Source organism: Mastomys coucha, unplaced genomic scaffold, assembly GCF_008632895.1.
Source record: "Mastomys coucha isolate ucsf_1 unplaced genomic scaffold, UCSF_Mcou_1 pScaffold23, whole genome shotgun sequence".
In the NCBI taxonomy this organism is placed as follows: Eukaryota; Metazoa; Chordata; class Mammalia; order Rodentia; family Muridae; genus Mastomys; species Mastomys coucha.
The window spans coordinates 102,360,176-102,374,712 of NW_022196906.1; the positions used below are offsets into that span (position 1 = coordinate 102,360,176).

General features: G+C 46.1%; 1 protein-coding gene across 1 annotated transcript in view; it reads left to right on the forward strand.

Annotated features, from left to right (window-relative positions):
• The first annotated feature begins 3,845 nt into the window (after positions 1 to 3,845).
• The window catches only part of Slc25a20 (solute carrier family 25 member 20), a 24,194-nt gene continuing 13,502 nt past the window's right edge, over positions 3,846 to 14,537 (forward strand). The window contains exons 1-2 of the mRNA XM_031344844.1: positions 3,846 to 4,115; positions 10,139 to 10,231. Of these exons, the coding sequence (XP_031200704.1) occupies positions 4,011 to 4,115; positions 10,139 to 10,231 (198 nt within the window). The 5' untranslated portion in view covers positions 3,846 to 4,010. The remainder of the gene's footprint in view (positions 4,116 to 10,138; positions 10,232 to 14,537) is intronic.

Below are 14,537 nucleotides of genomic sequence, written 5' to 3' on the forward strand. Positions count from 1 at the left end.
CAGAAATCCACCTGCCTCTGCCTCCCAAGTGCTGGGATTAAAGGCGTGCGCCGCCACCACCACCCGGCATAAAAGATTTATTTATTATATGTAAGTACACTATAGCTGTCTTCAGACACACCAGAAGAAGGCATCAGATCTCATTATGGATGGTTGTGAGCCACCATGTGGTTGCTGGGAAATGAACTCAGGACCTTTGGAAGAGGAGTCAGTGCTCTTAACTGCTGAGTCATCTCTCCAACCCTGGGCATTTTCTTAAATTAGTAATTGATGGGGAAAGGCCCAGCCCAGTGTGGGTGGTGACATCCCTGGGCTGGTGGGTGGTGCCATCCCTGGGCTGGTGGGTGGTGCCATCCCTGGGCTGGTGGTCATGGGCTCTATTAAAGAGCAGACTGAGCAAGCCATGGGGTGCGAGCAGCCCCCCTCAGGGCCTCTCCATCAGCTCCTGCCTCCAGGTTCCTGACCGGTTTGAGTTCCTGGCTTGGCTTCCTTCAATGATAGACTATGGTGTAGAAGTGTAAGCCAAATCAACCCTTTCCTCCCCTGCTTGTTTTTGGTCATGGTGTTTCCCCACAGCAACAAAACCCCTAAGACAGAGCATAATTATTGTGTATTATTAATATTGTTATCACGAAGGAAACAGAGAGGAACGAAGGATGGTACTTCTTGTTAGATGTGACTGTTAGTTACTGGTGACACTTGAAGCTCTGCTGAAGGACTACTAGTGGTAGATGAAACACTGCAGGGCCAGGCTGGAGAGATGACTCAGCACTTAGGAATACTGGCTGCTCTTATGGAAGACCTGCGTTTAGTTCCAATTGCCAGCACCTGCAAGTTAGCTCACAACCATCTGGAACTCCAGTTCCAGTGGATCCAAAACCTTCTGGCCTCCCTGGGCACCAAGCATGCATACGTTCATGGATGCAAAGACTCAAAGACATAAAATAAAAATGAATAAATTTTCTTTTATGTGTGGAAGAGGACTGGCCTTGTCCTCTTCCCCTATGTCCCATTGCAGATAGACATGCTCTACTATGCCTCCTAATGTTGGGTGTGTGTGTGTGTGTATGTTGAGGGTGGGGTTGGCAGAGGTAGGGTAAGGCTTCATAGCCTGTGTATATAGGCATGGACCTCAGAGGAGCTATCAGAGCCCCTTATTATTCTCTACCTCATTCCTTTGAGACAGAGTCTCTTCCTGAACTTGGAACATGAGTTTTTGTGCTAGGCAGGCAGCCATCAACTCCCAGTGATCTCTGTTTCTGCTCCCTCCCATCCACCCACCCACCTAATGCTGGGGTTACAGGCAATCATACACCATGCTCACTTGTTCTGTCTGTGCTGCAATCAGGTCCTGAAGGTTGTACAACAAGTTCTCTGAACCACCTGGCCAAATCTCCAGCCTCCCTCCTCCACCTTCTATTCTATAGGGGCTCACCATGCTGCCCACTCTGGCCTTTAAGAACCCACCCTCCAGCGTTTTCCAAGTGCACACAACCGGGTGTGGGGGTTGCTCTTTTCCTGCGTCCTTCTTACCAGGTGACAACCAGCCACGTTCTCAGACATTTTCTGAGCACCAAGGCACAAGGAGACCAATAGCTGCTGCCTGTTTTTCCCTGGTAACTTTGCTTCCCATTTGTTCTTCGGCCATGTCTTCACTCTCCCTAACCTGGGCTGCTATCATTATCTCAGCTGGCTTTGCTGCCCAAGTCTCTCCACCACATAAATTGATTCAATGAAGATAGATTTTCCAAAACAAATCCAATTGTGTCACTGTTGTGTCTGAAATTCTTTCACAGTGCCTCATTACCTCCTAAGAGACAGGTGGGCTGGAGAGATGGCTCAGTGGTTAAGGGCACTAGCTACTCTTCCAGAGGAATGGGTTCAATTCCCAGCACAACATGGCATCTACAACTGTCTGTAACTCCAGTTCCAGGGCATCTGAAACCCTCTCACCAATGCACATAAAACATAAAATTAGCTGGGCAGTGATGGCACATCCTTTAATCCTAGCACTTCGGAGGCAGAGGCAGGCAGATTTCTTGAGTTCGAGGCAAGCCTGGTCTACAGAGTGAGTTCCAGGATAGCCAGGGCTACACAGAGAAACCCTGTCTTAAAAAAAAAAACAAAACAAAACAAAAAACAAACAAACAAAAAAAAAAAAACACCAACCAAACCAACCAGAAAAAAAAAACTCCATAAAATTAAATTATATATATAAAGAATGACAGTTTCTTGTTCCAACCTCCTTGCCCTCCATTCTCCCATGGGACCAATCAACCCCATCACTTCCTGGTTCTAGCATCCCTGACTCCCATCCCTTTGAAGCCCTTGCTCATAGTGATCGAAGATTCTTTGATCTCCTACTTCTTGGTTACTTCTTTGCCTATTTTTCAGGTCCTTCTTCATCTATTTGATCTCTAAACACTGGAAGGGTTCCAGGGCTTCTGAGGGTTTCCACTCCCTTGGTGATCTAATTTCACTGGTTAATACTGAATTTAACCACTAGCCCGAGCCTCTTTTCAGAATCCTGGATCAAGAGATAGATCTATTAATAGAAATCTCAAAGTAATTATGTCTAAAACGTCCTTTACCTTCCTCTAATCTGCTTGATCCCCGTCTCTTCCCCAATCTCAATGAATGATGTCTTCTCTGTAGTTGCTAAGGCCAAAAACATTAGCGTTGTCCCGTAAGCCTCTCCCACAAAACTTTTTTCTAAAAAACATATTTATTCATTTTTATTTTATGTCTTTGAGTCTTTGCATCCATGAATGTATGCGTGCTTGGTGCCCAGGGAGGCCAAAAGAGGGCATTAGATCTCATGGAACTGTAGTTTCAGACAGTTCTGAGCTGCCACAACGGTGCAGGGAACAGAACCCAGGTACTCTGTAAGAGCAGCTGCTTCTCTGAACTGCTGAGCCACATCTCCAGCTTCTGCACGAGTAGTGAATGGGATGGATTTCTGTTCACTAACAGGTCCTTTGGGTTTTCCTTTAGAAAATATTCACCATTGGACTATTCATCATCAACAACTCTGCTATGTGCTGGTCCAAGCCAGTATTTCTACTCATGACCTTTAACTTTCTCCAGCCTCTTGGATTTCTCCTGGCTGTTTTCACCAGCAGTTAACAGGGACCCTGATTTTTGTTCGTTTGTTTGTTTGTTTGTTTTAAAATCTCATCCCAGATTGTTATTCTCCATCCAAAACCTGTCATAGAAGAGTCTGATGTCCTCACAGTGAGGCAGAAAGCTCCTCCTGATGAGTAGTCTCCATTTCTCCTCTGTCCTCACCAGCTACTCCACCACCCCACCCCACCCCATCCCACTCCCTCCCTTGTGGTCCTATGGTTTCTCAGATCTGACAACACAAACATCTCAGAGTTTTCGAATTTTCTTTAGCTTCTGCCAGAAAGGTCCTTCATCCTTTACCCAGTATCCTTGGACAGGACTCGTTTTCCATGCCCTAGATCTTAATCCTTTACCTTCCAAATGAGATCTCCCACACTTTACTTCTTCCCGAATTTATTTTCCTACAGAGCCATTTTTACCATAGGACATACGTCATTTTTCACTTCGTCAAGGCTTATCAAAGACGGGGACCTGTATGGGGTGCCTCCACTCCTCAGCACCTAAAAAAAGAGTGGCTGTCACGCAAAAGGGTGTATAGGACCTCTGTGGCGTGCACAGAGGCACAGGACCAGAGAGGACCAGAGAAAGACAAAAACTCAAGTCCAAGCACACTTCATGGAGGAGTAAGTCCAGGACGAGCATTCCCCCCCACACCCCCCAAGTCCCTCCCATACAGCATTAGGGAAAGCCCCGCCCACTAAGGAGGAGCGGCAGCCGGAAGTAGACTTCGGGCGGAAGCCCGGCTCGTCCAACTGGGCCGTCTTTCCGACCTGTCCGTGGCCCCGCCCACCTCCATGTAGGTGAAAGGTCTGCGGAGCTGCTTGGGCAGGGGAGCAAGTCCCAGACTGCCCGGTGCTGCCAGCTAGACTGACAGAAGACTGACCATGGCAGACGAGCCGAAACCCATCAGTCCGCTGAAGAACTTCCTGGCCGGCGGTTTCGGCGGCGTGTGCCTGGTGTTTGTGGGGCACCCCCTGGACACCGTCAAGGTGCGCGGAGTGTGGATCGGGGGCTTGTGGAGGAAGGTCCTGGGGCGGGGGGTACGTGGAAAGTAGGGACCGCCGCGAGGTGCTGCCTCCGGACAGAAAGGGGGTCGGGCCGATGGATGCTTCCGTGGGAACTTTACCGAGGCTTGGTATGTAGTTGACTAGTAAGCGCTGCTTTACCTAGCCGGCCGCAGGCTCTGCATTCAACTCCCCAGCACCTCAAAGCAATTTTTTTTCCTCTCTCGAGAATCAATACGAAGTGGGCAGAGATTGTCCCTCGAGCCCTAAGAGCCCGACAGCTCCTATTTCAAGGTCTTTTCACGACAGTCTTTTTGACCCCAGGGCACTTCTTTGGAAACGAGAAAGAACAAGCAGCTGTCTGTGCCCGGTTAACCCTGATATTGTTATAAAGATTGAAACAGGTTATCTGCAGACTCGGCCTCCCCCACAAACATAGGACAAAGGTGGCAGAGATGTCCTTTGACACAGTCTCGTAAAGCCAGTGAGTCTCATAGCCCATCTCTTGTGCACTTTTCTCTGCCTGAAGAGGCACTTGGTCACTTTCAGCCAGTCACTCACTGCAGGGTAAGCTGCATGGTCACCCGGGTAGGAAGCAATGACCGGTTAGGCTCAGGTGTGGAAATCGAGGCCACACGGGAAGCTCGTTAGAGCTTGTTCCTGGATCTTTCTGTCCTGAGCCTTCCGTTCTTCCTCTCGCTGCACTCTCAGCAAGGTCTTGTGGAGACTGAAATCTGAATTCGATGACTTAGCTCATATATGAACTCATATAAGCTCATAGCTTATAGTTTTTTTTTTCCTTCTTTTTCCTGGACATAGAACTGAAGGGAAATGATAGGTCATAGCTAGAATGAGCCTGTGAGAAGATACGAGTCTTTTGTGTGTGTGGATGGCGTGTTGCTGAGACGTGGAACCCAGAGAAGCTGAATCTTATAAAGGTGGTAACCTCAGTTGGGGACTTGATAGGATGTCAGATCCAGTTTCCTCCAGAAGAGAACAGTTTCCAAGGGCTTTTCCTCTTGGCAGGCTTGACAGCAGGGTATCTGATGGCCTGTGTTCAAAGTGAAGCTCACCAAAGACAGAGCTCATTCTGGGGAGATTCTGTAGTATTTAGCAATGAGAAATCAAATCCTATCAGTAGCAAAGGCTGTGCTTCTGAGTACTTCTAAGACAGTGGCTGGTTCAAGTAGCTCTATGTAGCAAGGGAAAGTTTGTCTGGCGTTTATTTCTAATCTTATTCTACTGAGGCAGAAATCTAGTCCTGTACATCTAAGACTTTTTAAAAAAACAATACATCCTGATTCCTTATATAAGTGTTACTCCTCTCTTGCCTCCTCTTGTTCTTGATGTTACACCTAGCAAGGGCCTGGTGACCTCTGTACTGGATTATAAGTGACTGAAAATGCTCACTGGCTTGTTGACACCAGATGTTCCTTTGTAGTGTAAACCAAGCCCATGGCTGACTGCTATCCTTTGGACCTCAGAAAGCTAGGTTGTCACCAACTAAAAGCTGATGCTTTTGTGATTTAGTGTTTGTTTTTGTATTTGTTTTTATTTGTGTTTTCCCCCTCTTTCTCATGTATCCAATGCTGGCCTAAAACTCAAAATGTAGCGAATGACTTTGAATTTCTGACCTTCTGCCTTCCAAGTACTTGAAGGTTCTTTCAAAGTTTCAAAGAAGCTAAGCCTTGGCTCATATGTCCTGCTCAGTAAGAATTGCCACACTTCAGAACTGGGGTGTGGAAAAATTTTACAGACAGTAGTGTTGGAGCAGACATTGAAAAGCTGGAGAGATGTGTTGCAGCTGCCTGCAGCTACACACGAATGGGTCTTCTGGAAGAGGAGAAGGAGCCTAGGAGTAATTAAGGGAATCAGACAGTGAAAGGAATAAATAAAAAATGGGACCGAGGCATGGTTCTGCTTTCAGTCCAGAATGTATTATCCAACTGAGAAACAAGCAGGCAGGAAAAGCTGACTGATTGAAAAGCTAGAAAGATGGCTCAGCAGTTAAGGGGACTGACTGCTCTTCCAGAGGTCCTGAGTTCAATTCCCAGCAACCACATGGTGGCTCACAACCATCTATACTGGAATTGATGCCCTCTTCTGGTAGTCATATACATAAAATAAATAAATCTTTAAAAAAAAAGAAAGAAAGAAAAACTGGCTGATATTTGCTGGGTGTAGTGGCTCACTTGCCTTAATTCCAGTACTCAGGAGGCAGAGGCAGGCAGATCTCTGTGAGTTGAAAGGCTTATCAACAAGCAAGTTCCAGGATAGCAGGGGATATTACCCAGAAACCCTGTCTCCAAAAGCAAACAAACAAACAAGAAAGAAAGGAAGAAAGAAGGAAAGGGAAGGGAAGGAGAAGAGAGGAGAGGAGAGGAGAGGAGAGGAGAAGAGAGGAGAGGAGAGGAGAGGAGAGGAGAGGAAAGGAAAGGAAAAATGGCTGATTTCTGCCTGGAAGGCAGTGGAGAGCTATATGATCCAGTGGCATAGGGAGGAGTTCTAGGTCTCAGAACACTGGAGACTTGCAGTTTATAAGAAGCAAAGTTTTATTTCTTACAGCTCTGGAGGCTGGGAGTGCCAAGATGCACAGGTCCGCCATCTGCCTGGCTGTGCTGTGTCATCCCATGGTGGAAGATGGAAGGACAAGAGAGCCAGAGATCAGACTCAAGTCTTAAGTCTTTTCTTTGGCTGGCATTAATCCATTCATGAACAAACACGGTCTATCATGTCTTACCTCACAACACTGTTGCTGCATTTTGGGGTTAGCTTCCAACACATAGTTTGGGGCAAGAGGAAAGGCAGGGCAGGCATGAGCTTGGATATAGAGTTAGGATGTAACAGCAGCTGAGGAGGGCTCTAGGCCCTCACTGGTTGGGATGGCTGCAGTCATGATGAGATAAACAGAAGGGACATTTGAAAAAAAAATCACAGGGGTGGGGATGTAGCTGAGTTGACAGAGTACTTGCGTAGCATTTCTGAAACCCTTAGTTGTGATACCCAGCACTCTGTAGGACCTGAGCAGGATGCCTCTAATACCACCTGGAATAGAGAAGCAGGGACTAAGAAAGTCAGGGTCACCTTCTGATACAAACTGAGTTTGAGGCCAACTGGGATAGCTGACACTGTACCTCAGAAAAATAAACAAGTGAAATAAAAAATGCTGGTCTACATAGTGAGTCCAAGCCAGCGGATATTACATAGTGAAACTGTTTCAAAACAAGCAAAAATCAAGAAAAATACTCCCAGTACTTGAGAAGTGGAGGTAGGAGGAGTCAGGAGCTCAAGTTCACCATCCTTGGCTACATATTGAGTTTGAGCCAGCCTGGGCTGCATAACACTGTTTAAAAACAAAACCAGGCTAGAGAGATGGGTCGGGGGTTACGAGCACTGACTGCTGCTCTTCTAGAGATCCTGAGTTCAATTCCCAGCAACCACATGGTGGCTCACAACCATCTGTAATGGGATCTGATGCCCTCTTCTGGTGTATCTGAGGAGGGTGAAAGTGTACCCCCCACTTATAAATTTATAAAATATGTCTAAATATTTAATTTATAGATTAAATTAAAGTAATTAATTAATTTATAAAATAAATAAATAAATCTTTTAAAAAACAAGACCCACAAAAAGATAGCAGTCAAAATGTGTGCACTGGTGTGTTGGCTAACACTTAGTAATCTAAGCACCCAATGTGGCTGCATGAGAGCGTCAGCATGGGTTCAGGGCTACCAAGGAGCACATAATGATTCTGAGGCAGACCTGGGCTACATAGGAAGAACCAATCTAAAAAAGCATTAATTGTGTGGTGGCACATGCCTTTAATCCTAGCACTTGGGAGGCAGAAGCAGGCGGATTTCTGAGTTCAAGGCCAGCCTGGTCTACAGAGTGAGTTCCAGGTCAGTCAGGGATACACAGTGAAACCCTGTCTCAAAAGCAAAACAAATAAACCAAAAGACCACTGAAACAAAATATCTTGTATTTCTTTAAGTGTTTGTGTGTGTTCACATGAGTGCAGCTGCTCAGGGAGGCCAAAGGCAGTTATAGGCAACTGTAGCCACCTAACATAGGTGCTGGACACTCAACTCAGCTGAGCCCAGTGCTCTCAACCACTGAGCCATCTCATCATCTCTCCAGCCCAAAGAAACTTGTTTTGTTTTCCTGAGACAGGGTTTCTCTGTGTGTAGCCTTGTATGTCTTGGAACTGTCATTGTAAACCAGGCTGGCCTCAAACTCAGAGATCTGCTTGCCTCTGCCTTCTGAGGGCTAGGACTAAAGGCAAGTGCCACCATGCCCAGCCAAATAAAACTCCCCTTCCCCCTTTGGTGGGAAGTTATGTCTACCATGGAGGATCTGAAGGTGCGCACAAGGGTCGTATGATGAAAAGCAGTGGCAGCCACTGGACAGTATGACTGTTGTGTCCCATAAACGCTAAGATTTGCATGTTAACTTCACTGCCTAGGGAACAGCTTCCTCACTGGGACGTGCAACAAGAAAGATTTATACAGAAGTGGGGAAGAATATGTTGAAAATAAGGTTCTGGGAAGGTTGGTGTGAAGACAGCCGTGAGAAGCATTTGGAAAACAGACTACAGAAATCCTGGCCATTTCAGCTTCTATTACAGTATAAAACTGGACCCTGAGCCACAGGGGCTAAAATAAAGACTCATTAATGCTCATAGTTTTTGCGAGACGTATTTTGGGAAGCACTTTGGGTGGGTGGTCTGCATTAGGTCTATTTCCTATTCTTTCTTTCTTCCTTTCTTCCTTCCTTTCTTCCTTCCTTCCCCTCTCTCTCTCTCTCTCTCTCTCTTTCTCTTTCTTTCGACACTCTCTCTGTGTAGCCCTCAGTGTCCTGGAACTTGCTGTGTAGACAGACCAGACTGGCCTCGAACTCAGAGATCCACTTGCCTCTGTCTTTCTAGTGCTACTACTGCCCAGCTATCTGTTTCCTTTTGAAATAGATTTTCTTGTAGCCCAGTAGCCCAGTATGGCCTTGAACTCATTAGATAGTCAATGATGACCTTGAACTCCTGATTCTCCAGTCTTACCTCCTAAGTGCTTGGTGTATTTTCTCTTTCTCTCTCTCTCTCTCTCTCTCTCTCTCTCTCTCTCTCTCTCTCTCTCTCTCTCTCTCTCTCTCTGTGTGTGTGTGAAATAGTGAAGATACATAATAGTTTTGGGGATGTAGAGTGTTTGTCTAGCATGCATGAAGTTCAGCCCCTAGTGCAACATAAAACCAAGCAATATGTGTGTGTGTGTCTGTGTATGTGTGTATCTCTGTGTGTCTGTGTGTGTGTGTGTGTGTGTGTGTGTGTGTATTTTAGTATCCAATGAAATATTTGCCAGTAAAAAGAATGAAATTGTTGGGGGACATGTCTAGAGGAAATAGGAGAGAAATGGATTATATGTATGAGGTACATTTTATATGTGAATGAAACTGTCAAAGAATAAATATAAAACATACTTTTAAGCCGGGCAGTGGTGATGCATGCCTTTAATCCCAGCACTTGGGAGGCAGAGGCAGGCAGATTTCTGAGTTCGAGGCCAGCCTGGTTGGTCTACAGAGTGAGTTCCAGGACAGCCAGGGCTACACAGAGAAACCCTGTCTCAAAAAACAAAACAAAAAAAACAAAAAAAAAAGAAAAAAAGAAAAGAAAAGAAAAAGAAAAAAGAAAAGGAAAAAAAAAGAATGAGTACTGATACACAGAGAAACCTGGTCTCAAAAACCAAAGGTGATTAACTAAATTGAATGAGCACTACTGGGGTAAAAGTGAAGTCCAAATCGATCAGAAGAAAATGCCAAAGACATCTATGGTGGTGCACATTTCCCAGTTTAAATGAAGTTGAAGGGCTGAAGGTACAGCTCAGTGGGAAAGGTGCTTCCACAGGGTTCTAGGTTCAGTCTCCAGGCCTGGATCTAAGGATGAGGAGCAGGAGGGGAGAGAACGACAAGCTGCATCATTGATGATAATTCTAGAAGGTGATTGTTTTAGTTTCTGGTTTCAGGTCCGACTGCAGACACAGCCACCAAGTTTGCCTGGACAGCCACCGATGTACTCTGGGACCTTCGACTGTTTCCGGAAGACTCTTTTTAGAGAGGTATGCATCTGGTGCTGGGCATCGCTTACTCAGAGGACTGTCTTCAGGGGTGAAGAAGGTAGCTGTGCAATTCTGCTGGCCACAGCTGTAGCTCCTTAGCCAAGTCCTCATCTGCTGGAACCTGATAATCCCAGCTACTGGATATACAGATGAATGAAGCCCATAAAGTGCTTCACTCTTCCGGGAGCTGGAGGAATTAGCAAGGCATAATTGAAGCCGTGAATTGGATAAAAATTCAGGGCTTGCCATATGGTGGCACTTCCCAGTATTCCTAGCACTTGGGAAGCTCAGATAGGAAGGTCTTAGGCCAAGGTCAACCTGGGCTACATGGAGAGCTCCTGTATCAAAAAACCACTGAAGCTAGAGAAATGGCCCAGCAGGTGAGAACACTTGTCATCCTTGCAGAGGACCCAGGTTTGGTTCCCAGCACCAACCACTCATAACTCAGGTCAGGGCATCCAACACCCTCTTCTGACCTCTGAGGACACTAGCACATATATGTGCACAGTGTGTGTGTGTGTGTGAGAGAGAGAGCACGTGCTCATGCAGGCAAAACACCCATAACATAGATATCTGAAAAAAGTGACAAAAAAATCCAACAAAAAGGAAATGTATGAGGGTTGGAGAAGAAAGGTGGCCAGCAGAGTCTCTGTACTCCTAGACAGGGACACTTAATTTTCTTAGAGTTATTTGACTACATAATTTTTAATAGAATATGATTTTTAAAAAATTTATGTGTATGAATGTCCACATGTGTGCCTGATGCCTGTGGAGGTCAGGAAATGGAGTGGGATCCTGTGGAAATGGAATTATGGATGGTTGTTGTGAACCACCATGTGCCTGTTGGGAGTTGAACCCAGTTCTTTAGCAAAAGCAGCATGTGCTCTAAACACTGAACCATCTCTCCAGCCCTTTCTGCTTGTCCTGACGTTTTGAGTTGGTGTCTCATGCCACACCCCTTGTTGTACTTGAGCTCCCACTAATCCTACCTCACTTTCCCAAGTGCAAAGATTACAACTGCACTAAAATACAACTAACACGATTATCCATCAGTCACACTATTAAACATGCAGAGACTGAAGAGCAAGTGCCGCCACCTAGAAGTATATAGGTGCTGGGAAGCGATGGGCTCATCCTTGGTGTGGGTGTTCCCAGGGCTCCTGCATGCCTCGGTGCAGGAGGAAGGCCTTGAGGCAGAGCCTGCTTAGCACTCTCACTCAAGGTGGCTCTGCCTTTCTTCTTGAGGGGCCTTCTTCCTTATATCTGGACCCAGGACGGAGTCTGATCAGGGTCTCATGAGGGCCCCAAACTCCAGTTCTATCTAGAGAGTTCCTTGTAAGAGAACCAAGTCTACAGTCTCTTGGTCAACACATTTTGAGCTGTATCTTGGGTATGAGAAGAATTAGGTAATTCCAACACTTAAGTCAGGCCTGAGAAACACATGTTTATAGATTTCCTGGGAGAGTGAGATAGAAGAATCACCACAGTTGAGTTGGAATCCAGCTTGGGAAATATATTGGTAAAACAAAAACCAGGAAGAGAACAATACAGGCCCAACGCTGCAGCACTTAGCAGGCTACATAAGTCCGGATTTTTTCTGATGTTCCAGACTTAGCTCAGTTTTCTGGAGCTGCCAGGTATGAGTTGTACTTCCTGAAGCTGGCAGGTCACTGATGGAAGACTAGATGAGTTGTCAGGAGGCATGGGTGGCCCCTGAGGAACTGGGCACCTTCCTCACCCCAAAGTAGAGCTGCAGGGGAGGCTTTGCCACGCTCTGTCACCTCGTGCTCCCTCCTGGGATCTCTGTCCTGTTCTGTTTATTGCCTCTGCACTTTGTCCATGGTGAGTGCACCGCAGTCTGTGGCATTACCAGGCTTTTTGGGGTCCAGAAGGATTCTTTTTTTTTTCCCACCTCACTTTTTGGTTTTTCCAGAGAGGGCTTCTCTGTGTAGCCCTGGCTGTCCTGGAACTCACTCTGTAGACCAGACTGGCCTCGAACTCAGAAATCCGCCTGCCTCTGCCTCCCGAGTGCTGGGATTAAAGGTGTGCACCACCTCCAGGCAGCTACCTGGAAGAGTGCTAATAGGTACACGTGTGGCCCTTTGGTTCCTGAAAGATGAGGATGTTGCAGGGTCTGCATTGAGAGCAGTTCTTCAACCTGGATCTGTGGTGCCTTCCTACTGCGCAGCCTGCCCTGTGTCAGGAGCAGTCTTAACTCATATTTTTGGTATTTGTTTGAAAAATTTTTTTTATTAGCAGGGCATGGTGGCACACACCTTTAATCCCAGCCCTTGGGAGGCAGAGGCAGGTGGATTTCTGAGTTCGAGTCCAGCCTGGTCTACAGAGTGAGTTCCAGGACAGCCAGGGGTACCCTATCTCGAAAAACCAAAAAAAGTGGCTCACAGCCACCCGTCGTGAGATCTGACGCCCTCTTCTGGTGTGTCTGAAGACAGCTACAGCAAACTATGCCGGAGGCAGGGCCAGAGCGAGCCATCTCTACAGCTAGTGTACTCATACACATAAAATAAATAAATCTTAAAAAAAAATTTTTTTTATTAAAGTTATACAAGCACTTAATTTTTCCATGAAAGGCAAATAGCCATGTGATCCTCATTCCCACCTCCTGTTCCAGAAGTGAGGGCTCTCACCTCCTTCAGCTGTCTGCCTGGCTTCTGCCTAACTGTGCAGTGCATTTGCTACGGGATTTTCTATGTTTATGCATAGAACACACATCTCACTGCTCTAGCCACTGCATTGTGGCAGATTGGTTTTTTTGTTTGTTTGTTTGTTTGTTTGTTTATTTTTAAAATTTTTAATTTTTTTTTTTTTTTTTTTTTTTTTTTTTTTTTTTTTTTTTTTTGGTTTTTCGAGACAGGGTTTCTCTGTGTAGCCCTGGCTGTCCTGGAACTCACTCTGTAGAACAGGCTGGCCTCCCAAACTCAGAAATCCGCCTGCCTCTGCCTCCCAAGTGCTGGGATTAAAGGCGTGCGCCACCACTGCCTGGCGTGGCAGATTGTTTAACTCTTACAGGTCCCCCTTCTTGCTTCTTTGTCCTGCTTATCCATATAACTTTTATCACATTGTGTGACTTAATCCATTTCACTTCTAATTCATTTTGGGGGACCAGGGGTTGACTCCAGGTCTTGTACATGCTAAGTACCCTGAGCTACACTTCAATCCCCCAGTTTATCATTTTTGTGATTATGACTGGATGTTTTGCCCCACCCCCTTTTTTGAGAGATCTAATCTTATTTTGAAGGCCAGATGACTTCAGACTTTGAGTCCTCTTGCCTCTCTGTCCCCTGAGAGCTGGTATTGCAGGCCTGTGCCTCCATGCCTAGCTCTTACCTTTTCTTAAAAAGATGTGCTTATTTTATGTGTAGGGGTGTTTTATCTGCATGTATGTATGTGTACATGTTTGCCTGGTGCCTACAGAGGTCAGAAAAGACTCTTTTTTTTTTTTTCTTTTTCTTTTTTCCAAGACAGGGTTTCTCTGTGTAGCCCTGGCTGTCCTGGAACTCACTCTGTAGACCAAGTTGGCCTTGAACTCAGAAATCCACCTGCCTCTGCCTCCTAAGTCAGAAAAGTCTCTTTTAACTGATGCTGCATAGTTCCAGGCCTATCCTACTCTACCCCTAACTCCTTTAAAAATATTTACTGCTGGCCAGGTGTGGTAGCCCGGGACTTTAATCTTGGAGTTGTGAGAGGCAGAGGTATAATCTCTTTGAGATTCAAAGCTGTCTTAGTCTACATGAGGAATTCCAGATCAGGCAGGGTGAGACCCTGACTCAAAAAAAAAAAATTATAGACAAGATTTCACTAAATTGCCCAGATTGGTCTCAAGTTTACATTGTTATCTCAGGCACATCTTCAAAGTGCCTAGCACTTGGGAGGCAGAGGCAGATGGATTTGAGGCCAGCTTGGTTTACATAGCAAGCTCCAGAACTATAGAGAGACCCTGTCCCAGAGGAGAAAAAGAAAGAAAGAAGCCTGAGGATGGGTACCTAAAGTTGATTTCCGACCTATGCATGTACATATGTGCACTGGCACACAAGTATATACCTAAACACACATGCATACACACACACACACACACACACACACAATCACACTCACATACGCACACAAATGGGGGCGGGGAGAATAAATCTCTTTATGCTTGAAAAGGTGGGGAAGGAAGCCAGTGGTTAGAGACTGTGAGGCTCCCCTTTATTAGTGGGAGGGTCTAGGGTCCAGCTCAGAGGCCAGGGGTCCAGCTCAGAGGCCGGGGGTCCAGCTCAGAGGCCGGGGGTCCAGCTCAGAGGCC